Source organism: Podarcis erhardii (assembly GCF_964252035.2).
Source record: "Podarcis erhardii genome assembly, chromosome: 6".
Classification (NCBI taxonomy): Eukaryota; Metazoa; Chordata; class Lepidosauria; order Squamata; family Lacertidae; genus Podarcis; species Podarcis erhardii.
The window spans coordinates 91,729,557-91,757,488 of NC_138510.1; the positions used below are offsets into that span (position 1 = coordinate 91,729,557).

A 27,932-nucleotide genomic window follows, 5' to 3' on the forward strand; every position below is an offset into this window, starting at 1 on the left:
AAAAACAAATAAGCAGACCGTGTTGGGAGTCACCGCCTGCGTCCGCTTGGGCTTCCCAACTTTCGACCCGACATTTGGAGAGGGGGAGGGGGGGCGCAAAGCTTCAATCTTTATTGAAGAAAAAGCCTCTCACGTGCGCTCTCTGGGATCAGATGCTTGCGAGCGGGTGGGGAAGTGGGTCTCTAAATCCGAGTGCGGGTTTGGTGAGTCTGGATTGGTAGGGGAAAGTGGGGTGGGGGTGGGGGTGGGGAGACAGAGAGCCTGCCCGGGGTGGGTGGAGGAAGGAGGTCTGTAAAACGTCAGAAACAGCACAAAGCCTTTGCCACGTAATTAGAGGCTCCTATTAAGTCTGGGTCTGCCCTCCCCAGGGTCCCTCCAGCTCCCCCAGCTCCACCCACCCACATGCCAGGCTAAGCCTTTTGAAGTGCCAGAGAGCCGCTCGATCGGGAGAGGGAGGGGCGGGTGCGCAGCAAGCGAAAAAGAAACTCGCTCCAACTCCCCAACCAGCCGCCGCCTCCTCCTCTTCCTTCACCAGGCAGGCAGCAGAGAGAGAGGGGATCTGGAGTTGCGCTCCTGCGTCCGTCTGTCAGCCGGTCGGAGCACTCCATCTGCAAGACCTCAGCCCCTCCCGACGGCCCGCCTTCACTTCTAAGCGCGCCGTCGAAGGAGCGCGCCCAGTCAGGGAGACGCGAGAGGGTCGCGAGAACCACCGGCAGTCCCATTGGAGGCGCCCTGCGATTCAGCAAGAGAAGGCACCCTTTGGATCGCCGGCCAGGTCCTGCCGCCTCCCGGGTTTGGGCCGCTTTGCGCGCTTGGTGTGGATTTTCCCCTCTGGAGTTTTACTCGACGGCGCTTCGGAGAACAGGCGGCAGCTGCTGCGGGGTTTGGGGGAACGTGCGTAGCCGGGGAGCCCCTTCAGGCTCTGCTCTTCTTCCTTGGCTCCCTTTCTCCTTTCTCTCCCCACCCCACCCCACCCCGTCTTTGGCCTGGGGGCCCAAAGCCATGACTTCCAGCTACGTGCACGTTCTGGAGAGGCAACCGGCAGTCCTGCCCACGCGTCTGGAGAGCCCCGGGAACCTCGACAGCCTCCAGGCGAAAAAGAACTTCTCTGTCAGCCACCTGTTGGATCTGGAGGAAGCCGGAGACTTGGTGGCAGCGCAGACCGACGAGGGCGTCGGGGAAAGCGGCCGCAGCCTCCTGGAATCGCCGGGCCTGACCAGTGGCAGCGACACGCAGCAGCAGGACGGTAAGTGGCGCGCCGCGAAGCAGCGGCTTCCTCCTGCCCAGGCTCTCGACTTGCGAGTCGCCGAGACTTGGATTGGTCTTTTCTGAAGGGTCAGCCCTCGCCTTCCCGGAGAGTAAGCCGGAGTGGGGAACTAGGACGGGTGTGAAATAGCCCTCTAAATAGACTTAGGCGCCTTCTAAACACACCCAGCGCTTTTTTAAAAACAACTCCTCCCTGGGCCCTCGGTTTCTGAAAGTCATGTGCAAAGATAAACATGGGTAAAATTATAAGTAAAGTAAAATACACGACGGAGGAATAATGTATGTTAATGCAGGGGAAGATCTGTGCCGGTAGTCAAGGCATGGTCGCATCACACCCAGAACCAAGCTTAACATTTACCAAACCGGTCCTACTCGGCTTTGTTCCGGACCCACTAGTCCAGATCAGTTTAATTCATATTATCAGCCTCTCGTAGACGAATTGTCGGTGCAAATCAGAATCCCCACCGCCTCCTTTTACTACATGTTGTGTAAAGAGCAGGGGAAGGTGAACACGTGCGGTTGAGGCGGGTCGTCTTCGGATGCCCGGGTTAATGAGATGCGTCCGGCAAAGAGGCAGACGGCAAAGGGAGCGACCACTGCCAGAGACCGGGAAGCGGGTCCCGGGAGCTGGCGAGGCCTCCGGTTGAACTGTATCTAGTGTTGTATCTCTGCGAGCATCTCTGCTGCCATCATAGGGTAGCAGGGGAAAAAGCGTCGCTGCTCCGCGCAGGATCCACCAAAAAGTTCCGCTGCGCGAGTCTCGTTGAAACGAACAGCAGGGCAGATACGCGCGGTTTCCCCGGGGCTTACTTACGCAGGAGAACTCCCTAGACCTGCTCCAGAGCTGAAATCCTGCGGACACTTTTTTGAGAAGAGGTCCTGTTGATGTCAGCATCGGCTTCTGAGAAAGCAGGCGTGGGTTGTTGAGCCGTCCGTCGATCAAAGCCTCTCGCCCTCGCGTCTAATTCTCTAAGCGACTTTCCAAGACAGGGACGCGCACGCAAGCAAAACTGGGAGCTCCACAATCCCCATCCGGCGTCTTGCCTCCCGGAGAGGTTTCTGCGATTTGGATTTTAATTTTCCGCCGTCCAGGTTGTTCCAATCTTACCAGCGTCACTGCTGGGATTATTTTCAGTTCAGAAAGAGCACAGATTTCTGTTGTGTGTGTGCGTCTTAAGGACGTCTGTATAAAACGCACAATATAATAGTATAAATGCTTTTCAGTCCCCCCCCCACCCCCTGGTTGGAAGAGCTAACTCTGGAAGTTATGGATCCTTCCATAACTGCAGAAGAACGAGGCGGTGATGCCGGTATCTGAGCCTTGGATACTTCCAAGATACTTGGAAGTCTGGTTTATTTTAAGCTAAATACAGACACTCGTTTTAAAGATAACTGAAAGTAGCGTCATCTAGGAATCCTTCTTCATTAAGCTCCTTTTATCCTTCGGTCCCTCACTGGTCAAACACGTTTAAACACCACAAAACCCTACCAGAGAATCAAGGCCTAATTCTCACAAACAATAGCTAAACTGTGTTGGTCTTCAGCATGCCACCGGATTGAATACTCCTTCCGCAGGGAATTCTCCTAGTTCTCTAGGGATGGTAAGTTATTTTATAAAAGAGGAACAGTCAGTCACGTGGGGCCCCTCCTGCAGTTTGATGTGGTACAGCCGAGACCCAGGCTCCCCTCCTCATCTGTTGTGGGGGGCGCGCGGGGAGGGGGAGGTAGCAGGTTGTGTATCTTTCCGAAAGAAAGACGGCCTTGCAGAGTTTTCTAATATTGGGATCGATAAATAACAACAGCAACTGCTTAAGTCTGTCTCCAGGAATGAGTCTTGGGGAAAGATTGCTGGGCCAGTCTGGGAACAAGTGTTGGGCCAGCCACACCCAGGGGCTCTGTAGGGAGGCGTGCTAGGCAGGCTTACTCCGAAGCAAGTCCCGTAGAACTTAGCGGGACCCCCTTTGCTTTAAACCTTTGCATCAGGTACAGATTCTCAGGTGCGCCTTTTCTCCCCCATCCTTCCGACGGGGCTTGACTCCCCATAGGCTGGAGGTTGCAGTCCGTTCCTAGGGATGTGGGTGACTTGGTCTGCGAGATCCAGCCGGCGTTCAAAGGCTTCCGGTCTCATTCATTGCAATGGAGGCAATGGGACTCACAATTGCTCGGCTTGGACTGGAGTGTGCCCGTTGTTTGGTTGGTTTGTTGATGGCTGTTGCATCTCATGCAATTTCCCCGAAGCTCTTTTTTTACTAAAAGCTTTTGGACTTTGCTTCGAGATGCTATCCAAGCCTGATTATTTAGGAGTCCGGCTTCACTTGAAATAATTCGCTCCGGATTGCGAACTGTAGGAGCCGAGCGAGGATCGACGCTGTAGAACCCGCCCCACTTCCCACCCCCGGTCTCCGCCGGCCTATGCAGAATTCACGCAGGGCGAAAAAGATCCCCTTTCCTTCGGACCCAGACTCTCACTCTGCCTAGTAAATCAAACGAGCTATTCCAGTATAATACAAGAAAAACAGGGCCGCAACAAGCTGCCTTCACAATGCAGACGCATCCCGATGTTATTCACTGGATTTAGGATCGCCTCGCTCTCTTCGATTCCGATCCAAGACACACTGGCTCATATTTGATCAGAATTGCTCACGTATCAAAATCGTCCCGAAATTTCTCGGGACCACCAATTTATAGCCAGTCTAATTTACAGCGGTTTAGGGCTAGGAGCAAGTCGGTTGGGTATACTGGTGAGTAAATACGTCGTGGATCGGAAACACGATCGAAGAGAGCCCTCAATCACTCAAGCCAAAGGACATCATCCGATTAAGACTGCTTTGGGAGCGCAGTCTTGAAACACGAACTCAGAAGTTAAGTCTCCCCTTTTTCAAATGCAGCTTGTCGAGGAAGAAAGATGCGTTCATGAACGTAGCAAAGGGTGGGGGGAACCTTAATCAATAAAAATCAATACAAATCTGAGGTTCTGCCCCCCCTAACAAAAGCCTGCCCCCCAATCCTGGCTACGCCCATGGATGCGTTAAGGGTTTTCTGCATCGGACTGGAGTTGCTCGTTGAGGTCTCCAAACCACTTTATCTCGGGCTATTGGAGCCCACGCTCAGCCCAGAAGTAAAGGCCGTCCGACTTGCTAGCTCTAACCTGTTTCTAAAGCATTTCGCCCAGGTTCTAAGCACCTTCCGAGGAAGCCCGGATCTATTCCTTTGCATTTTAGGCCCGAGGAGTCATGTATCCGCTTCCTTGAAAACAAAACCTATTTGGAGACAGCGGGACGGACTTCCGAGTCGGCCTGCCTTTCATCTGCACGTGTGAAATCGGCCGTCGCACCAGCAAGCCATTGAAGCTGCGGGGTCCCTTCTTGGCTCCATCCGTAGCCAAACCTCCCTCGCCTGCCCCGTTCCTTTCACGCCAGAAGTTGCCGGAAGAGCTAAAGAAATCCCGCGAGTGCGTGTACAGGACTCCTGAGAAAGAGAAAAGCGTTGAGCTGCATGCTGAGCATCTTAAACGGGCAAATAATGCTTCTGTCGCGGAAAGGGCGCAGACCTTGGCGAGCATTTGGGGCGCGCTCTCCAACGGGCAATGGCGTTGGCCCCGAGTTCCCTGCTCATGGCGTGGAGCTAGCTGCCCAGCCAAAGACCTGCCTCGGGGTCTGGATGCAGGCGAGCTTAAATTCAGATTTTTTTCCATGTCGCGCCCTCTCGTCCTCTTTTGGGGTCTAACCCCTAGGAAGTAAATGCGCTTGTGGGACTGACTTCCAAGGAAGCGCGCTCAGCTTGGTAGCCTTATAAGCACAGCGTCGCGGCTAAAAGGGGCGAAACAGCAAGTCATCCTTCCCCGAGGGTCCTCCGTAAAACGAGCCAGGCCCGGATTGCGCTTGGGAAGGTCAGCCTTGCGGGATTTCACCAGGCTGGGTACCAACGGGTTCCAATGTTTCTCAACCCTGACTCCCCAGCCGTTGCTGGACTACAACTCCCATCATCCCTAGCTAACAGGAGGAATGCAGGTTCAAGTTCCTCAACTCCTCCGCTTTGGTTCGCTGCTCCCTTCCACAAGGGAGCCATCCGTTTTGGGGTGGAAATCGGGCCCGAATGGGTTGGGGAGACACAGCTTCCTGCTTAGAGCTTTCCTCTTTGCGACAGGGAGCAGAGCTGTCCCGGGGTGCATTTTCAAGGGGGTGGCTTGAAGGTGGAGAAGGGGGTCCCTTGAAGGCGAAGAGGAGCCTTCTCCTCGGGACCCGACTCCTTCCTGTACCCGCCGAGGAAGAAAGAGTGCGTGCGGGAGAGTCAGGGCCGCCGGGAGTCTTTTCCCGGGGCCCTGAACCCTCTTCGGAGCTTCACGAGGGCCCTTGTAGAGTTGGACGGGACCAAGAGGGCCATGTATTCCAACCCTCTGCGATCCAGGCGTCTCTTGGGTGTTCGCTGGTGCTGCTGGAGCGGAGAAGTGGCTCCGACGCGGGAGACAAGGCGCGCAATATTTACGCATTCCGTGTTCCCCTATAGCTGTGCCGTCCACCTACAAAAAAATAACCACATGGGTGTGTTTTTTGTAAGGAAATCAGGGCGTGGTTGCCCTTGTTTTTAAAACAACAACAGCCACCTTGGCTACACTTTTACACCCCCCCCCAAGAAAAATCAAATGACTTTGCAATTGCAACTGTGAACCAGGCCGCTTTGGGGAGGCGAGAAATTTAAAGTGAGCAGTTGTCGAGCGGAGCTGGGAGCTCCCTGGCAGAAAGAAATGGAGGGATCGTGTTTACAGGCCATCCTAGCCACGTCTACTAAGCTCTGCTGAATTCAGTGGGTGGCTGTGGGTTTACCCTCCGCGTCTTTCCCTTGCGTTCAAGCGCGCGGTGAACAGGAAACCCTCGCGCGCTTCCCTCCTTCGGGCAGTTTGTCTAAAACGGATTCTGCTTTGCACAGGGGAGCCGTTAACACGCGCGCACTTCTTGCGCCCGTCCAAGTCCCGGGCAGGCGATTCTCTCCCTTCATCACAATGACCGCCCCCCCTCCCCCGGCAATGCAGAAGGGGGCGCCGGGCTCAGAACTAACCCACAGAGCTCCTCCAAGAGCTGCCGAGGGCAGGGAGGAGACGATGCTGCGTGCGTATGTCTTTAAAGCGTTTGGTTCTTTCTGAAATGTGCCTTTGCTCCAGGTCCCTCTTGTAGGTGGGTTAGCCCGCTAGCTGACTCTGTCCGCCTTGGCCAAGAGCATAGAGAGAATATGAACGGGTGTCGGGCTGAGCTTCGTAGCTCCCTCCACCCTGAAAAGTTGTGGAGAGGGCGGGGAAGGGAGAGACAGCGAAGTTAATGAGAGGTAGGCCCGAGCAAAGATTTGCACCACAAGCACAAGTGCCTGGGAAGAAGACGACCTGTCCATTTCACTGTGACTTACTTTCATGTAGAAGTCCGGGAGACCTTTCCGGAAGACTCACTCACCAAGGAGATGTAAACTTCAATCCCCACAGAGTTTAATGACCTGGAAAATGCACAACTGGTTGTCCCCAAACATAAGATGCGGGGACCCCCCCCCCAAGCTGTTCGGTTTCATTAACCACTTTGGGCTGCAAGTTTTCCACTTGCACAGATTTCGTCACGAGGCTGAGTTGGAAAATTAGCGAATTCCCAACTGTGGTGATAAAGAAGTTGTTGACAAACGACGCCTTCCTCTTAAAGAAACTGCCTGGTTTTGTGTCAACCATCCGTTCAGTGCTCAATAATAGCTCTGCTTGAGGAAGGACCTTCCCTTCCCATTTTGTCTGACGAAGAATTCTGTCTTGCCCCAAAGCTTGCCTGCTCTCTCACCCTTGGTCGGATAAAAGAGAACGACCAGGCATATAAGTTTCGGGACTGACAGATAATCAATTTATCCGAGCTTATTTTATGTCCCTCGGGTGGCTGGGGGTAGAGAACCCTGGTGCAAATACGCTGCGATTCAGTTGGGGGTGGAGTGCTGGGAGAGGGGGGCAAGTAAGCCCCCCTGCGTCTCAGCGCTCGCTGGGGGGCTTTGGGCAAGACATACAGAAGTGAAGGAAAGAACTTGCTTTTTCAGTGGTGCCTGATGAAAAATTCTGTCTAGTTCGAAAGCTTGCCTGTACTGGCATAATTGTGAGACTACAATGAGATGAGGCTACACCTTGGGTACAAATCCAAAGGAAGAGAACACATTTAGAGGGAACCCTCGAAATATAAAAGGCAACTCAAGGGCGATCTCCATAAATCTATCCACAATAGGAAAGGGGCCAGGAGGATACTACAATTCGCAAGGGCTTCTTCTTTTACCATCTTAAGGGTCTAACAGTCTGCAGACAAAGATCAGCGAGGTTTCTCACTTGTTTTGTCCAAACGCTAGTCTCTTTTCCTCCCTCAGAAATCGAAACGTTATTGAGCATCCGATTTGAAGAAGAGTTCTGTGTAACTCGAAAGTTTGCGCCTCACCTTGTGAGCATAGGTTGGTCCTATTCAGGAAGCTATTCTACTGTGAATTTTGTTCTGAAGTGAGCTTGGTAAAGGGGAACTGGAAATGCAGCATGCCCTGTGATTTTTTTTTTTTTTGAGGGGGGGGGTAGGGTCCCCGCAAGCAGTTAGGGCACGAAGCGAAATCATTTGATTCCAAAATGTCTCCTCGTGGCCCACGACTGTTTGGTTACCAGCTGGCCGTTACGGATGTTTCGAAAGTTTCTTTGCTGTCTGGTTAAATTTAGAGAGGATTTCCTGCCTTTTCTTCTCTTTTCTGAATGCCTGTGCAGCTGACATAACTAACCTCTAACGCATCAGCACCTAGATTGAAACATAAACGCAGCCTGAATTAAGCACCTCGAAATTCCACGTATTCCAACAGGGGACAGTTGCAGCCGATGCTTGCTTCCTTGCCAAGCAAGGTAAATAAAGGAGTTCCAGTGGGGCTTCTCCCAAAGGAAAAACGGATAAGATTTTTGCCTTAAGCATCCGCACAGTTCTTCTTTTAGAACGAGCGCTCCTTAAAAGTGCTTAAGCCTGGCTTGGGTCGCTCAGTTAGGCTTCGAATAAAACTTGACTGCCTAAATTTGTTTGACAACGCCCTCCATTTGAACTGGGCTTCCTTCGCGTTAAAACTACAGTAGTTCCTTGAAAGCCAGTGCCATTCATTCATCCGTGGGGCTGTCTACAAAGCCAATTGCTCCCACCTGAAAATTTATGAATGGCTTCGAAGTGTGCATGCACACGAAAGCTCATACCAAGAACTAACTTAGTTGGTCTTTAAGGTGCTACTGGAAGGAATTTTTTTATTTTGTTTTGACTATGGCAGACCAACACGGCTACCTATCTGTAACTTCGTTTCGCTTGGCATTGCGGCGGTCCCTTCCTCGGGAGGTTTCCAGCGGTCCAAAAGGCGCCTTCTCCTTCCAGAGGCCCTTCCAAGACCGGGGCATCTCTGTTGAGCCTCTGGGAGCGAAGGGACAGCGGGAGACGCCGCAGAGCCCACGGACAGGCGCACGTGTGCGCTCCGCAGCCGCGCATTTCTCACTCAAAGCACAGGAAGGCAAGCGCTCCAGGTCTACGCATGTTCTTCCTTTTCGAAAGGCGCATCAATTGGGGACTCGCCTCATTTGATTCCGACAGCCTAGGATTGCGAACAACGCGAGCTTTCAGGCGTGTAAGGGTCCCGGCGCCGCATAATCTTTCTGAATCAGGGACGCAGTCTTACCCTCTCGTTTTTGTTTTTTTTTAATTGTCCGAAAAGGAATTGTGACTCTGGCTTCTTTTTTTAGTTTTTTAATGGGGGGGGCGCCTCTAGAGTCCGATTCACAATGCAGTTAGCATGGGTGCTGGGATCCGAAAAAGTGAATTGGCACGGGTTCGGTGTCCAAAAGGGGAGAGGAGAAACTCCCTGCTTGGGGTCTTGCCCCGTGATGGTGGCGGTCATGTCAACCTCTCCATCTGTGTGCTCTCAAAGGCCTTCCTTCTTGAAATGTACGAATGAGGATTCACGTGCGTCAGCAGGAGAAGCTGTTGCAGAGAATAATAGACCCTACTCAGCTCCGCTTTATTTAAATACAGGTTAAGAACTTAATTCGTTCTGGAGGTCCGTTCTTAACCTGAAACTGTTCTTAACCTGAGGTACAACTTTAGCTAATGGGGCCTCCCACTGCCGCCACACCGCTAGAGCACGATTTCTGTTCTCATCCTGAAGCAAAGTTCTTAACCCGAGGTACTATTTCTGGGTTAGCGGAATCTGTAACCTGAAGCGTCTGTAACCCGAGGTACCACTGTATAAGAGAGATCCAGCCCGATCTTGTGAATTATTGCTCAAAAGAGTGGCGAGGGATCTACTCCTCTCGAGGTAACCCTTAACAAAGGGTTGCCGCTGAAGGCGCGCATGCCTGCGCGGAAACCTGTGGGTTTCTGCCTGCTTGCCTCGTTTGTGGGCAAGTGGACATGGGGCAGGATCTAACTGCGCGCCCTTCGGACTGCTCCTTGTTGCCTCAAGGGGGATTTCCTTTTGAGGATGATCCGTGCATTGGATTGGGCTGTCAGTAAGAGCATTTGCGGCAGAATGTGGTGGCGTGGCAGGCAGGGCTGCGATCTTGAATAAAATGGTTTTTTTTGGGGGGGGGAGGTAAGCCCTGCCCCGCATAATCGATCATATGATGCGGCGCGCACACTGTTTGAATGGCAATGCCCATCAACTTTAGAAGGGCCCTGCTCCCTTAAATATTTAGGGGGGGGCACGGGGGGGTAAAGACCCCTCGGTCCCTAGCAGTTGGCTCCTATGTGGCTAGGCCATTGTCTTCCTCATACGATGGGTCCCCGCCTTCGGATGGAAGAGGTATCGTTTCAGTTGTGAAGCAGACAATTAACACGCTAATTAACACGTTTCTTTTCTCTGCTTCTAGAATCCCGATAACTCGGGGTGGGGCGGGAGGAAGGAGGGGGGAAGAGAGTGAATGGGATATTTTAAGCAGGGTAGATAATTATTTAATCACATAATTTAAAGTACTTTAATTATGACACTACCGCGACTACAGGAATAAACCGGGGTTTGCTTCTGCTGATCTGCTGCGAAATATTTTTTGGGGGGGGGAATAAAAACAGTGTTTTGTTTTTTAAAAGGATCACACGTTTTAAAGTAAAACCAGAGTAATAATAAAAATAATAACAATATGGGCATCTCTAACCTCCTACACGCTGGCTTGTGGGCCCTTGTTTTAAAAATGGTTTTTAAATATAAAAGCAAGCAAGCAAGTAGGAAGAGTGAGGCGGTGTCCCAGCGTCCATCTTGGCGGCCCCCCAATGCTGAAGCGGGGTCCCTCTAGGTCAGTGTTTCCCAACCTTGGGCCTCCAGCTGTTTTTGGACTACAACTCCCATCATCCCTAGCTAGCAAGACCAGTGGTCAGGGATGATGGGAATTGTAGTTCAAAAACAGCTGGAGGCCCAAGGTTGGGAAACACTGCTCTAGGTGGTGACTTGGGGTGAGTCTTTGGCTGTGGGGCCCTGGACTTTGCTGACCAGTAGCTTCCACCAGTAGCTTCCAGTTCACCTCATTCCTAATCTTTGGCTATGATGGCCGGTATTGTATTGCCATTCCAGACTGATGTTATTTTCGGGTGGGATCCAATTCACAAGCTGGTTTGGGGCTCTTGCACAGCAAACCGCTCCCCCCTCAACCAGACTTTTTATGATAGGGAAAGGAGCAGGAAAATGATGTGAAGAGTGTGGGAAAACACTTGCTTTAAATAGGTCGTCTGGAAGCAGCACCCCCGGCTGCTGATGGATTTATTCCGCTTTATTAGTTGTTCTGCGATGCTTCCCCAATACAGTGGTGCCTCAGGTTATATACGCTTCAGGTTACATATGCTTCAGGGTAAAGACTCCGCTAACCCAGAAATAGTGCTTCAGGTTAAGAACTTTGCTTCAGGATGAGAACAGAAATCGGGCTCCGGCGGCGCGGCAGCAGCGGGAGGCCCCATTAGCTAAAGTGGTGCTTCAGGTTAAGAACAGTTTCAGGTTAAGTACGGATCTCCGGAACGAATTAAGTACTTAACCCGAGGTACCACTGTACTACCATGTTTCGGCTGTGCGGAGAGGCTGCAGCGCAACAAAAATGGGACGCACACAACGCCCCCCCCCCAAAAAAATCCCATTTGTGGTCTTGGAAAAGGATATTCTCTGATTGGAAACGTTTGCAGGCGGAAGCAGAATTGAAAGCAGGAGTTGTAGAACTTCACAGATAGCCTGCCCAGCAAAGATTGTCGCGATGGCAAGGTAAAAAAAAAAAAAAAAAAAGGTCTCTCTCTCTCTCTCTGTGTGTGTGTGTGTGTGTGTGTGTGCGCGCGCGCGCGCGCCTTGTATGGACCCTGGGACAGGTGGGAGATGGAGGCCCCAGAAGGGTTCTTCACCCCTTTCCTAAATCCTCCACCCCTTTCCTAAACCCTCTGTTTAGCAGTCCCGGTGGCATAGTACTGAATCCCAAACATGGTGACCATGGAGATGTTTTAAAATAGAAATTCCTTTCTTTGAAATCCTGTGTTGAATCGTATTATCTTATCATGTAGCGCACGTATTATACCTAGCAGTAAATTCTATTGTGTTCAATGGGAATTCTCTCTAGTTTAGTAAGCTTATTTCGGGCGGCAGTCTTAGGGCGCGTTCCCATTCCCGGCTTAAAAAATGCAGCTAGGCCGGCCTCCCCCCCCCCGCAAATTCGGATCTAAACCGGCTTTGGGAACGCATGGGTACGCAGGATGTCCTCAGAAAGGACAAGATAGATAACGATCGTGGTTAGCTTCGTGCCTACCCGTTTCCCAAACCAGCGAGGGAAGCTCACTGAATGCGGACTAGGAGGGCTTGTGCGCACAGCGCGTTGGGAACTTTGGGAAGGAAGGATTAAAGCGCCTTTTTAAAGAAAAAAACAGCTACACGGAACATGTACTTCCGGGCTCAAAGACCTCAACAATCCATAAAACACCAGTATTATTCTTCTCTCGCTACTGCCTGGGCAGGAGTGGGTGGGAAGAGGTATGAGCTAATGTGACGTTGAATCTGGGATTTTCCAGGGCCTCGATGGGTACCAAATGTGGTCTGACGCAAGATCGCCGACGTCTTATGAGCCCTAAGCATTATTCCTTTGAAAACGCAACGGGCCAACTCTGGATGTTCCAACATTATTATTGTCAACATGTTCGGGATAATCGCAGGGTCAGAATAGTCTCTGGACATTCAGGCGCGCTCCTTCCCTCATCCACTGCCAACTCCACGGCTCTGTGACTCTGCGGATCTTTCGCTCCTTTAGGAGAGCTAGATCCTCGAACCAGCCCGGCTCGCCGAGGCCTGATTCTGCTCTTGCGCATCTCCCTTCCGCGCAACAGCGTTTTGCGCGGGAGAACAGCCCAATCTGTAGGTTCACAATACAGAAGCACAAAAAAATAACATAACAAAAGCACTAAAAAACACCCTACAATTAAAAAGCTTGTAGACGGTTTAATTAGCCAGAAGCCTGGGAGAAGAGTGTTTTTGCCGGTGAATCCCCTCTCCCGCTTTCCAACTTGTCGTTTGCCGGACAAAATAGACTTGGCCGCGCGAAGCGCTGCGCGCAAAGGAAACGCGCTCTTCAGCCCACTTCCTCCGGACAGGTGCGTCAAAAACGAGTCCTGTGAGGGGGCTCGGGGTGTGGATGGCGTCAAAGAGCAACGTTGGCGAAGCTGGACAGGTAAATCGAGGTTAACAAATGAAGAGCACACCCACCCTAATAATTCTGATGTGGGGACAGCCCGCTGAAAACGAGTGGGAGAAGCTTCTGAGAGCGGGTGGCCAAGAAGAATCTCTCAGCCGAGGGATTCGCAGCGGTTTTAGTCCCAGCTCCATGACGGCCATAGGCTACGCACCCAGAATCTTGGCAATAAAGGGACTTCATCCGCTCTGTGTGTGTGTGTGTGTGTGTGTGTGTGTGTGTTGGGGGGGTTGTTGTCACCTCAGAGATTGCTAAATAGGCTGGAATAAATGTGAGGCCGGTGGAATCACAGAATTGCGGACTTGGAAGGGACCCCCAGGGTTCTCTAGTCCAACCCCCTGAAGAAATCGCAACAAAGGCATCCATGATAGATAGCCATCCATCCTCTGCTTAAAAACCTCTGCGTCAGTTTTCTGCTTGCAGTACTACAAGTTAGGCTGCAGTCCTAAAACCCCGCTTACCTGTAAGTCCCGTGGAATTCAAAAGCACTTACAGTGGTACTTCAGCTTACAGACGCTTCAGGTTACAGACTCCGCTAACCCAAAAATAGTACCTCGGGTTAAGAACTTTGCTTCAGGATGAGAACAGAAATCGCGCGGTGGCAGCGGGAGGCCCCCTTAGCTAAAGTGGTACCTCAGGTTAAGAACAGTTTCAGGTTAAGAATGGACCCCCAGAACGAATTAAGTTCTTAACCCGAGGTACCACTGTACTTCTGAAGAGAGGAGGCTAGGATTTGAATTCTTTCCACCTCTTACAAATCTGTGAAGCGTGCTTAAGGGAAAGCTAGCAGCCATGGGAAGCTCTCAGTTAAGAGAATCATATCCTGCCCTTCCGTTGCTCTCCAGAAATGGAGAAGAAGCTCGAGATCATGCTGCGCACTGCCAAGAGGCGCCCAAATTATACCGAGTCCTTGTTCGGTACCTCGAGGACGGGCCACCTGATCTCGGGCACGCTCGCCTGGCAGGAAGTGCCACGGGGCTCAGTGGACCGGACCTCCCTCCCTCCCAGGGAAGCGTCCATAGGAGGACTTGCAAGACCCAGTAGAACAGGCATAGGCAAACTCCGGCCCTCCAGATGTTTGGGACTACAATTCCCATCATCCCTAGCTAACAGGACCAGTGGTCAGGGATGATGGGAATTGTAGTCCCAAACATCTGGAGGGCCGGAGTTTGCCTATGCCTGCAGTAGAAACAGTAGTTCCTCTCCACTGGAACTTCCTCAACAGGCCATCTCCTGAAAGCTGACTGTGTTGGCTTCTCAGCCCAAGCAAGGGAAGCCGGTTAAAACGCAGCGGCTCCAGCCGTTCTTAAAATATAAAATAAGATCTGGATAAATTTTACAAGTCGGTTTTCCTAGGAGAATTTCGAAAGGCGGTGTTTCGCCAGTGATCTTTTTTATTTTTTAAAAAGAAAAGCGAACAGGTCGTCCTAGAAATTGTTGCTGTTTTTTAAAAATCCAATGAAACCACTATAATGTAATGATGATATAAACCGATGCCATGTCAGTCAGAAGATGACAGCAAGAGATTCCTGCGTAAGGCTCGAGCGCTGTTGTTGCTGTTGCTTTAAAGAGAGATAATTTATTTGCAATTCGATTTTCACACCGTGGCCTTGCCACAAGCCTGTTAATGGAAATGAACGCAAAATGAACCCGACGGTCTGTGAGTCTGTGCTTCGTGCAAAGCGCAAACCATTTCCTCACCCCATTCCATTTGGAAATCCCATTCGTTTCACGTGGGTGGCGGCGTCCCCCAAATTCGCATCCTTTTGGCTTCTTGTGGCGCATCAACGTCCTCAGCTGGATCCATTTGCATCTCTTTAGCAAAAGGGACTAGTTCAGACGCAAGATCGGAAGCCTCTTTTCCGGGACCACCAACCCCCGTCTCCACTTAGTTTCCTGTTGTTGTTGTTGTTTAGTCGTTTAGTCGTGTCCGACTCTTCGTGACCCCGTGGACCAGAGCACGCCAGGCACTCCTGTCTTCCACTGCCTCACGCAGTTTGGTCAGACTCATGCTGGTAGCTTCGAGAACACTGTCCAACCATCTCGTCCTCTGTCGTCCCCTTCTCCTTGTGCCCTCCATCTTTCCCAGCATCAGGGTCTTTTCCAGGGAGTTCTCTTCTCATGAGGTGGCCAAAGTATTGGAGTCTCAGCTTCAGGATCTGTCCTTCCAGTGAGCACTCAGGGCTGATTTCCTTAAGAATGGATAAGTCTGATCTTCTTGCAGTCCATGGGAGTCTCAAGAGTCTCCTCCAGCACCATAATTCAAAAACTTAAGTTTCCTAGGGTGGCTTAAAAAGCGAGGTCGTTATCTGGGCTTTCCCAGGTTCCCTCCGTTTCTCTTGCCAATTTGCCGATATATTGCAGGAGTTTGAAGTGTCTGGCAGCAAAATCCTAGAGATACAAGGCTGAAGTCCTAAGCACACTTACCAGGGAGTAAGTCCCACCAGATAAATGCCCTTAGGCGCTTCCAGAATTGACTTCATCGGGTTCCATGGTCATAAAGATCATATCAGTTGGACAGCCAATGTGAATTTTCTGCAGGAGTGGCACATTGGCTGCCCGGGCCGAGGCTGTGGGTGTCATGCAGTGTGTATGGCCTTGGCACCAAAATTTGTGGGTGCCCGGCACCTTCATGGCGAATTTTGTGGGTGCTCGGGCACCCAGGGGGCGGGCACCTATGATTATCTGAACCACACAGGACCAACGACAAAGGACATGAAAGTCTCACCTGTTTCAGTGGGAGAGTCAAGCGCGCACCTCTTCCCCGATAAAGGCAACCGGTCTTAAAGAGACTTTAAAATGGGCTGGGTAATTCTAAAGAGAGTAGGGGAATTTGTTTATTTTGGAATGTTTGCACGTTTTTTTAAATAAAAAATAATAATAGTCCGACCAAGTCAGGTTCATCATTTTTAGAATCACGTTTCCTGGAAATCAGTCAATGAAATCTGCTTCCTGGTACAGCTCTGTTCCCTAATAAGTTTACTTACAAGTAAACTTTCTTTAGCACCACAGCATTCGCGACACTGCTGAGAAATAAGTGTGATTTTAGTAGAACCAATTTACTTCCAAGTAAGGCTGAAATTCTGTGCACATTTACTTGAAAGTAAACCTCGTTGAGCTCCCTGTGCAAGCACGCATAGGAGCGGGCGGCTTAATAGGATTGCTTCCTTAAACCGGTTATAAATGCTAAATCATAGCACGACCTATGCTGGGAAATCCCCACGGGCGTGGAGGTGTGCCGGAAAGGATTAGGGCGTGAGACAATCCTGCATCTTTGCAATCCGACAATCGACTATCGCTGTTTAGGAGGCAGTGCCACTGATGCAATCAGTATATGCGTAAATGTAGGGCACGCGAGAAGCCCTCGCGGACCCGAAGGAGAGCCGTGCGAGAGCCCCATTCGTTGAAAGCCAGTGGCAGCAGGGCTCCCCGGTAGCCTGACGACGTCAACCCCTCGACCATGGGCGTAGCCAGGATTTTTTTTGGGGGGGGCCAGAACAAAGGTATCCGCGACGCAGTTGGTCAGTTAGTTAACTAATTTTATTTATGTCCTTGATTTATTTACTACCCTACGCTCATGCCTTCGTTTGTGGTCCGACTCTTAATCTGGAGAGCAGGTCGCCTCAATTTGGAGACTTTTTCCTCAAAAAAAGAAATAAATAAGAATGTACTTCTTTACAATATTTGGTAAACATCCGGAAAGATCCACAAAGATGCTACATACGGCGTCGATATCATGTTGAAAAGGACCACTGCTTGCCTTTAATCTACTCATTGCTCAGGGTTTGCAGAGCAGCCTTCACAGAGCTGCAGTTTGTTTCCCTCCAGAGTTCTGGCAGGCAGTATTTGCAAATGTGTGGAGTTTTGGAAATAATTTCCTGTCCTTCTGCCGCGACAAAAAGAGAGGTTTTGCTCGAATAATGACTTGGGCTTTGCTTCCTAATCCGAGGCAGTAAGTGTGAAATCTCCTGTAGTCTTAGATCTGTGGGGTTTCCTATCTAGAAAGCAACTCTCAGGAATAATCAAGGCAAATGTGTGTGCCTGTCTGTAGGATGCCTGCAAGCACAGAAAGATTTAATTCCCAGAAAAGGTCACCGTCAGTTAAGACAGAATATTTAAGAATCATATATTCATGAAGAATTAATTATGATGCATTTTGCTGTATAAAAATTAATGTGTCTCTTGAAAGAGGCCTTTATCTCTCAGTTGAAAATCACCCACTTAAGGCACATTCAATTTCTTCCATACACTGGAGAAAAAGTCTTTAATTATTCCATTCTTGCATCCCAAATATGCCATAGGTTTAAACTCTTAAAAAGTTAATGTAAACATGCACACCGGTGATGCCACATAAATAATGAACATCGTCATGTTGTGTTTTTGACAGATCAGTTTCATTTGGAGTGAGACATTAATGTTGCATGCAGTATATCATCATAATTATCGTCAGTATTAGAGCCCAAATAGCTTTCCACAACGGAAGCCAAACTACAGTATTTTACAGCTAAAATGAATTTGCTTTGTAAAAGTTTCCTGTGTGAACTTGGAGGCTGAATACCCACTGGGTATTTTCTGGATATTTACTTTTTATTTGATTTGATGAGTAAAATGTTACCTTGATGTTTTATTCAACACTTTTGTGTACGATACAGCCAAAAATTAAACACTTTAAAAGTTATATTGATTCAAAAGGGACACATTTAAGTATGCGCTGAATGCTTCAATTTAATTTAACAGTTTTTCACTTTGTTTGGAAATGCAATTTTTGATAGTATTTGCTAGGTGGGATATAAAGTTTGATATCCAAATTAATTTTATATTGTATTTTACGTTTTACTCTATTTGAACCGGCATGACAGTGGACCTGTTACTTAGTATTTAACATCCTTCAGTTGCCAGAGGGGTTTAATTCCAGCAAATATGATCAGAATTCAGATGTGTATATAGTAATTTGTCATTCTTGATGGTATTCAGCTAAGTCAGAATCAATGGACCTGGTTATTCATGGCCAACTGAAGCCCATTTCAAAATCCATTGGTTCCGAGTATGACTTGGTGACTGCATCTTAGGTATTCAGCATACTATACTTCCTTACATGAAGGTGAGCACCCATTCATTTGCCTGAACTGGCCCTCCTTGGCCAAAGCAGAATTCTGTGCCTAGGAGTTAACTTTTCCATCCAGCTCTTTCCTCTCTGACCAGAGATGTGGCCACAGGCAGGAACACATAGCTGTGTACTTGCAGGGCTTCTTTTAATTCCAGTATGGCTGCTTGAGTGGGAGAACTTCCAGAGGATTCTGAGCCAGAATGCCCATTCAGTTCTGTTACCATCTACACCTGCTAAGAGCCATAGCTGGGGAGCAAACTGTGTATTTGCATCTGATTATCATTAGGGGTTCATCTTGGTAATGACAGTGGAGTACACCCACCAACCCCATCCAGCAAAAGTTTAGATTCCCTTTGTTCATTGGGAGAGATTTTAAGTACCGCACATGCTTAATTCTGCCATTGAAATCAATGGGTCTCCAAAGTGTCTAACATTGCCTGAATTATATCCACAATATTTGGCCAGCATTCAATACCCCGCATCTTCTAACTGTTTTCACTGGTTTGGTTGGGTGAATCCTTACATTCCTCATAGTGCATTTGAGTATGGAATCCTGCAGTTGGAGAATGATGATGATGATGATGATGAATAATAATAATAATAATAATAATAATAATAATAATAATACTTTTATTATTTGTATGCCCCCCCATCTAACTGGGTTGCTTCTGGCCCTCTGCGAGGCTTCCAGCAAAATATTAAAACAGCATTATTAAACACTTCCCTCTACGGGACTGTCTTCAGACGTCTTCTAAAAGTCATATCTAAATAAACAAAATAAACAAAAAAATTAAAAAAATGTCCAGTAGCACCTTAGAGACCAACTAAGTTTGTTCTGGGTATACCAGAAAGCTTATATCCAGAACAAACTTAGTTGGTCTCTAAGGTGCTCCTGGACAATTTTTTAATTTTTTAATTTATTTTGACTGTGTCAGACCAACACAGTTACCTACCTGAATCTATCTGAAGAAGTGTGCATGCACACAAAAGCTCATACCAATAACAAACTTAGTTGGTCTCTAAGGTGCTACTGGAAGGAATGATTTTTAAATTTTGTTTCAACTACGGCAGACCAACACGGCTACCTACCTGAATCTAGTTGTTTATCTGTTGGTGACATCCGATAGAAGGGTGGGCATGTTGATGATAATAGATCACATTGGACATTTCTGCTACACTCTAACCATTGATGCTTCTCTATGATGTTCTGGCTCTCTCTAAAACCACCCCAAGCCTACAATCTATTTCTTTTTCTGATGCACACATATGCATGTCCCCATAAACACACACACTTAGCATTTGAATAGCACACTAAGCTCTTAATATCTGCCTCTGCCTCTTCTGCCAGGTTTTCAGGGTCTGAAATAATTTACGAATAATTAGACTCTGTTGCTTATTATTAATTGCACTGAAATAAATGGGGTGGGTTTTTTTATGGCATGCGTATTATATTAGGAATATTTCTTATGTTGGTTTATATTTCTTATGTGTGTTTTTTGGGGAGGGCGTTTTTGGGTTGCTGTTTTTATTTTTATTTGTTTAACATATTTTTATTAAAAGTTTCTTGGTTTACAAAAGTATGTGCAATGTCTCTTTTTTTAAGTTACATGTTCTACAGATCAGTTTCATGTGTTGAGACATTGGTGCTACATTCGCAAGAAAAGGGGGAAAGAGGTGGAGGGGGAATGGTGAGTGGGGTGGGGTGGGGTGGCAATCCTTCTTTTCTACTTAGTGTATGTGTGCGGTTTTGTGTCAGTGTCGCTTGTGCGGGTTCTCTTCACTATTCGCTTGTGTTCCTTTGGTCGTGAGGGAAATTGGGAGGTGACCTAGAGTGTGCCGGGCTGTCTTTGGTTGGCTGTAGTGAGATTTGTTTTGTGTGTGGGATATGTGTGGATGTATTTTTGATTCAGGTTAGCCAGATTGATTCGTATGCTGTCTTGTTGTCCTGTTGGGCTGTGTATGTGATAAAGAGGAGCCATACCGGGGTGAAGGAGTCTTCTTCTATTTGTCCCCGTGTCAGTTTCAGTTTATTGGATAGTTTTCTAATAAGGCTGTTTCCCATACTATTTGATACCATTGGTCCTGACGGGTCTCTCCAGTGTCTGGCTATTTTTGATTATGTATTTTGTGGTTTTATGTTTTGATTTTGTTGTGTGAACTGCCCTGAGACCTTCGGGTATGGGGCGGTATATAAAATCTATCTCTATCTATCTATCTATCTATCTATCATCTATCTATCTATCATTTATCTCATCTATCTATCTATCTATCTATCTATCTATCTATCTATCTATCATCTATCTATCATCTATCTATCTATCTATCTATCTATCTATCTATCTATCTATCATCTATCATCTATCTATATCTGTCTGTCTATCTGTCTATGCATGCATGCTGTAAACTGCCCTGTAGCCTTTGGGTGAAAAGTGCCATATACATTTCTAAATATATAAATGAAATGTGTAGTGTCCAATTGGGTTCAGACCAGAGTATTTATATAATGCAGATAGGAATGGGAGCTGAGTCTGCAATATAGCGCTGTGCCTAAGGTCTCTAAGTGAGTTAAGGCTGAAATTTGAACCAGGAACCTCCTAGTTCACGGTGTTCAGCCTGTTCTTATGCATGTTTACTCAGAAGTAAATCTTACTGATCACACAAGTCTGAATTCTCAAGTTTGCACCCAAAAGATTCCAGTCTTAGCTACTATTTGACATAGCTCAGAATCATAAAAAAGATTACTCCCAAAATTCCGTTCCTCTTTTAGCTTATGAAAACACTGGCGGATTAAGATCAGCATTATTAAACTCCTGCATAGTATAACATTTATTTCCAAAATGAAAAGGGTTGCGCATCATAGATAAAAAAATTGACATTTTGGACAAGAAAGCAGGAGGCAGGAGGAGAAAATGTTGACAGCAAGCTAGACATTTAGAAGCCAAATTTAATCGCTTTGACAAAGTACAGATAGTAGACTTAGATGCAGGACTTACCAACAGGAAACATCCTTTATGAAATTATTGAATTGGATTGATGAACTTGATAAGAAGTGGGAACCGTGCCCAAAAGCAGTTGAAGGAAAGCTGCTGTTACAGGAACTTAATCAGAAAATGCTTTATGCATCTTGTAAACAACCTCATAAAATCCAGATTCATTTGTAACGGCTCGAGGAAGCTCATTTATCAGCGAACGTATTGTAAAAATCCATGGCTGGGCTTTTAAAGGCATTATCTTAAGACCAGCGAAGACTTTGGCAAATAATTGCAGGTATCAAGACTGTTAGTGCCTGATTTGTTTTCCTGCAGTCTCTTTGTAAAATACGGTAATTGAAATCTGTTACTTCGGATTGTAGTAAAATTTTATTGGGTGTTGATGGTGAGATCCCTTATAGTGAAATACGTTTTAAAGGTAAAACTGTGCTTCTAAATTGGAACGGTGTAGAAAGGACAAATGTTTATTGGCCAGCTTTATGAAACAGAGGTGCACTGGTTGTACAGCAAGTTCCCTTTCTTTTTAAAACATTGGTTCATTTTGCATCTTCCTCTTACACTGGGCTTTCCGCAGGCTTCCTGGGAGGGGTTGATCAGGAAGCTCTCACCCAGTGGCGTAGCGTGGGGGGTGCAGGGGGGGCCGGCCGCACCGGGCGCAACATCTGGGGGGGGGGTGTGCTCGCACTCGCAGCTCTCTGCCCCTACCTGGCTCACTCACTCTCTATCACTGTAGTGCTGGCTGTGCAAATCCGATCCGAGCCGCTGGGTCGCCACCCACTGTGGAGGGGGTGGGTGCCAGGCGTGCGGTGCGGAGAGAGAGCGAGGAACTATCTGGGGGAGGGACAGTGCAGCGGCCGCCCAGCGCAGCGCTGAGCGCAGGAGAGAACCAGACCAGACCAGACCAGGCAGCAGCAAGAAGAAGCTGGCAGCGGCGGCAGGTTAGGGGGCACAAATTACTTGCCTTGCCCCGGGTGCTGACAACCCACGCTACGCCACTGCCCTCACCTGTTGTAATGTTACTGTTTACACAGGAAGAGCACAGGAAGTTGACTTTGGTCCAGTTAGGGGACATTCCCATCCAGCCATAGGCAAACTCTGCCCTCCAGATGTTTTGAGACTACAGTTTCCATCATCCCTGACCACTGGTCCTGTTAGCTAGGGATGATGGGAGTTGTAGTCCCAAAAATATCTGGAGGGCCGAGTTTGCCTGTGCCTGACCTCATCCTTTCCTGCAGATGTCAGGGAGTGAACCTTAAAGCAGGGGTGAGCAACCTTTTTCAGCCGTGGGCTGGTCCACTGTCCCTCAGACCTTGTGGTGGGCCAGACTATATTTTTTGGGGGGGAAATGCACGGATTCCTATGCCCCACAAATAACCCAGAGATGCATTTAAAATAAAAGGACACATTCTGCTCATGTAAAAACACACAGATTCCTAGACCGTCCACGGGTCAGATTTAAAAGGCGATTGAGCTGGATCCAGCCCCCGGGCCTTAGGTTGCCTAGGTAAAGGGACCCCTGACCATTAGGTCCAGTCGTGGCCGACTCTGGGGTTGCGGCGCTCATCTCACTTTATTGGCCGAGGGAGCTGGCATACAGCTTCCGGGTCATGTGGCCAGCATGACTAAGCCGCTTCTGGCGAACCAGGGCAGCACACGGAAACACCGTTTACCTTCCCGCCGCAGTGTTTCCTATTTATCCTCTTGCACTTTGACGTGCTTTCGAACTGCTAGGTTGGCTGGGACCAAACAATGGGAGCCCACCCCATCACGGGGATTCGAACCGCCGACCTTCTGATCAGCAAGCCCTAGGCTCTGTGGTTTAGACCACAGCCCCACCTGTGTCCCTGCCTTAAAGCATCTGCATGCAAAATACCTTGGTGCTCTCCTACTGAGCGACAGCCCTTCCCCTAAAATAAACGCCTTAAAAAGAAGACAAACCATGACTTTTCTTCCACTGAGCCCAGCGTCTTCACATTTTCAGTGTTTTTATCAGCTGATCAAACAGTTATTGAGTCACATATCCCACTATCCCTGTGCTCTGACCATCTTTTAAATTAAAAAGGAACTCTGATTGCAAGTTTATCCTATTTAACACCCCCACCACCAAATTTCAAAAGGGCCAGTGAGAGAGGGGGCTGGCCTCCGTCCGCACCCCAACCCCCACACCAGTTTTCCTTAAGCTCACTGCTCAGGCCAATTCTATACGTACGGACAAAATCCAGTGAGTGCATTCCCAAAGGAGCCCCACTGCTGAAAGCGTGTATCTTTGAATATACATGTTTACGTATGGCTGATCTCCATTAAAGGTACCATGTAGCTCTCTAATTTAATGTTCTCTCCTACTTCACTTGATAAAGTGACAGGGTCAGAAATGGCCGGGGCAACCAAGGAAGAGATCTTGGGGTTGCGTTGGACAGAATGGAAATGACTCATTGCACATTCAGTTTTAGGGGTCCAGCCAATAGATCCAGGCATATAGACCAGGACTGTGGGACCTGAATACGGAGAAACACCACATATTTAGCATATGTGAGGATCCAACTCAAACTTGGATGTGGTCTTCCAAGTGCCATAGCCAATCTGAGTGACCAGTGCCATCAGTAGGCCAGTAACACCATTTACAGTGGTACCTCAGGTTAAGAACTTAATTTGTTCTGGAGGTCCGTTCTTAACCTGAAACTGTTCTTAACCTGAGGTACCACTTTAGCTAATGGGGCCTCCCACCGCTGCCGCCGTGTGATTTCTGTTCTCATCCTGAAGCAAAGTTCTTAACCCGAGGTACTATTTTTGGGTTAGCAGAGTCTGTAACCTGAAGCGTCTGTAACCCGAGGTACCACTGTATCTAATTGTTTGGGTCTTGGATTCCCCAGAATGCCTTCTATCCCCCCCCTCCCCATAATTTAATCTGATATATTTTTGGGGCCTGCCAATTAGTTTCCAGGAAGAACTTGCCATCTACCTCTCATGTATCCACCCACTGGCTCCTCCTCCTCTTTCTCCACAACGACGACAACTACAGTGGTACATCATTGGCAAACTGAATTTTCTATTCTCTCATGGGCAGGAAATCGAACCCTCTGTTCCTAACCATTGCACCATTTTCTATTTTGTCCACCAGATATGTATAAAATCTGATGTAAAACATCTCCAGCAATAGAAATATTCTTAACAAAGGCAGATATCCATTGTCAATTACACCCAGAGTAGAGCCATTAAAACCAATCAACCTCAGTAATTTAAACCTATAGATTTCAATGGGTCTACTCTGAGTAAGGGGCAGTTGAACATCAACCCATCTTTTAAAAAAAGAGAGGTGCAGGGATTTAATATTATTGGTACATAACCTGAAACATAACCTGCCAACTCCCTGGGGCCCTGGGTGCCTGAGCACCCACAAAATTCCCCATGAAGGGGTTGGGCACCCACAAATTTTGGTGCCAGGGCCATGCATGCTGCTTGGTACCCATGGCTCTGGGCACCCAGTTGTGGGGACAAGTTGGCACTCCTGACCTGAATAAATTTTCCTTCATCACTATATTTAGTGAGATAGAGAAGCCTCTTTTTTTTGCTCTAAAAGATTGTTTATATTACTTATAAATATTTATACTGCTATACTTTGTCTTAAAATGCCAGTGAATTCTGTCTTCAATAAAGGATATTTCCCCATTTCCATCTTTTTGCTTCAACATATGATGGGGAGAGACAGAGAGAAACACACAGAGAGAATTTGATGGTCTTTTTAGTTTTGCAAACTGTAGGATTCTTAAGTCCACTTTGCTTGCCTTAATGTGGCATCAAGTAGACTGTACCATCACTATTTAAAATAAGAGCGCAAATGAATAAATGTCTGTTAACACATCAGGTTTTGGAAGATAAAACTTTGGGTCGACGTGACTTGACAGATTGCCTTTCACGACCATCAACAGTCTGTCATTTGCACTGAATTTTCATTCCAAATGGTGTAATTTAATGAGGTATGAAACCCTGATTGGAGCCCATGGGAATGTCCTTTTAAAAAAGCTAAGTTGTGTAACCATTACTCAGTCAACAAACCAGGCATTTTCCTTTTTCTGAAATACATAGCAGGTTTCAGAGGCAAATACTGACTGCAGAGAAGGAAACACACCAAAGCAACTTGTTAGTTAAGAGGCAGAAAACGTTTGGATAGGTAAATCACGGGTCCACTGTCTCAATGACTCACCTTCCCTTCTCAGAGTTTGTATTTTCTGTGGATTTCCCCCCCAAGAAGCTGCATTCCCATGTCTCTTCTCCCAACTGTAATTTAGCCAAATCCGGGTATATGATGCAGTGGCATACCGTGGGGGGTGCAGGGGGGGCCGGCTGCACCGGGCGCAACATCTGGGGGTTAGAGTTAGGGGGCGCAAATCCACGGGTTGGGGGCACAAATCCATGGGTTAGGGGGTGCAAATTACTTGCCTTGCCCTGGGTGCTGACAACCCACGCTACGCCACTGATATGATGGCCATCTACTTTTCTTACTGTCAAAATCCAAACACCATCTACACCAGGCATGTCCGTTTTGGGGGGCCTAACCCTAATTTCCTGGGGTAAAATCCTGAAAAAAACTTCAATCCTAAAAAAAGCTCAACAAATTCAATCCTAAAAAAAGGTTAACAACTTTGGTCTTTGGTCGGCCTTCATGGCCCTTCATTTCATCAAATCTGGGCCTCTTTGAAAAAAAGTTTGGACACCACTGAGTCCTACACCAATGGTTTCTTTCTTTCAACAGCAGCAAGAACTATACAAATGGTTTAGGAGGGGCGAAAGGGAGAGGAAATTGCAGCCCTGACCTCAGGCTGTTGAGCTCTGAGTGAAGCATTTGGAATTATTACTACAGTTTTTAATACACTTGCTCAGAACTGAATTTGTTTAAAATCCCCAGGAATTTGCTTTCAGATAAATTTGTTTAGAAGTGAGCTTATCTTATGTAATGAAGGAGTCAGATATAGACATCTGGTTTATTATTGTGTCTCTGGTGGAATATGATTTGGTGTGAATTCTTATTCTCTTCACTAACTCCACCTGAAGTGTATGCCTTGCAGTGCATGCCTGAATTAGATTTCAAACAAATGATGACAATCCCAGGCTCTGAGATCCAGCAATGCCTGCTGAACAGTCACCGAGAGCTGCTTCATCACTGATGTACATGTCCAAAATGTGGGAAAATATACACCTACTATTGGCATTCATCTGGGATTGGAAGGAGTTGCAGGTGAATGTAAACATTCACCAAATTTCATACATATCACTATAACTAATAATAATAATAATAATAATAATAATAATAATAATAATAATAATTTTTAATTTATACCCCGACCTCCCCAGCCAAAATAGCACAGTTTACATAAAATCACAGTCAATTAATTAAAATACATTCTAAAATCAATTCATTCTAAAATCAATTCAGAATCAAATTAATGGCAACCATTGGATAGAGTTCTATGAGGTTTACAGAAGGAGGGGATCAGACTGTGCCCTGAGCAAAGGCCTGGTGGAACAGCTCTGTCTTGCAGGCCCTGCAGAAAGATGTCAAGTCCCACAGGGCCCTAGTCTCTTGTGACAGTGTTCCATCAGGTCGGGGCCACGGCCGAAAAAGCCCTGGCTCTGGTTGAGGCGTCCCTAACCTCCCTGTGGTCCGGGATCTCCAAGATGTTTTTATTTGAAGACCGTAAGGTCCTCTGTGGGACATGCCAGGAGAGGTTGTCCTGTAGGTACGAGGGTCCTAGGCCGTATAGGGCTTTAAAGGTTAAAACCAGCACCTTAAACCTGATCCTGTACTCCATCGGGAGCCAGTGCAGCTGGTATAGCACCAGGTGAATGTGATACATGCTAACAATTTACTCCCATGCTAACAATGGGAGTAAATATCACCAGTATTATTCATCTCCCATAGATAGCATTTTTTTTTTGTCATATGCACAAATGTCTGGTTTCAAAAGCTGGCATCATATTGTTCTGTGCTTCCTGCTTCCTCGGGTACTGCAAAGTTTCAGAGACAACACTAGTAGGTTAACAGCACAGTATGTCAGGGACTAGGCAGAGAAGAAGACAGTTCAGAATTACAACAGGGGTTTGAGGGAGATCACAGCTCAGAGGCAGATGGGAAAAGCTGGGAAATAATGGGAGAGGAGGAGGAGGAAGAAGAAGAAGTAGGGCAACAGCTGATGGACACAGTGTTTTTAGAAAGCATTCCAGACCTCCCCTCTCCCAGAACCCGGTGAGCATTGAAAGTAGGAGAGCAAAGAGCTCAAAGGCAGAGGGCATTTTTCAGCAGGCATAGTGATGATGCCTGAGGGATTGGGAGAGATGGAGGGGGTGGAGACTCACTTGGGAAAATGCCATTATTCCAAGAAACTGCATTCCCAAGCCTTCCTCTGTGAATATTGAATAAAAAGCAGATGATAAAGAGTTTTCCATGTCTCCTCCGTTCCTGGCAACCTGCCATGGGGGTTGGTTCCTCTGCCACCTGACATCGTAAGACATAAATTCCATTGCATTCAACTGACTCCTGGCCAAGGCAACAATCCTGGCCCTTCTTATCTGAATTCAATAGTTCTTAATTATGAGTAGGTGGTTAGGATTGCCCTGCAAAGTGTAGCCTAAGTTGATTTTCGGAGAAGAGTCTTGTGTACCTTTGTAATATTTGCTTTGCTTAGCAATTTGCAAGCAGAGAAGTAGCAAGCCAAGACTTTTCTAAGCAGATGGCATGTCTGCCTGCCTCAGATTCTCGGAAGGGACCTTGTGTCATCTACTCAAAGATGCCACCTTTCTCTAGCCAAGTCCAGCTGAACATTCTGTCCATCTGTCTTGCTTTCATCCATACTGTATTCTT

The 27,932-nt window shown here is 47.7% G+C and overlaps 1 protein-coding gene across 4 annotated transcripts in view; it reads left to right on the top strand.

The window, feature by feature from the left end:
* The first annotated feature begins 448 nt into the window (after positions 1–448).
* Positions 449–27,932, top strand: part of PRRX1 (paired related homeobox 1) — an 82,637-nt gene continuing 55,153 nt past the window's right edge. For 3 of the 4 annotated variants that reach the window (XM_081866161.1, XM_081866162.1, XM_081866163.1), the window contains exon 1: positions 536–1,246. In XM_081866161.1, coding sequence (XP_081722287.1) covers positions 1,003–1,246 — 244 coding nt within the window. In that variant the 5' untranslated portion in view covers positions 536–1,002. Of the gene's footprint in view, positions 1,247–27,932 lie in introns of all 4 variants that reach the window. The other variant, XM_081866164.1, reaches the window with a different exon arrangement.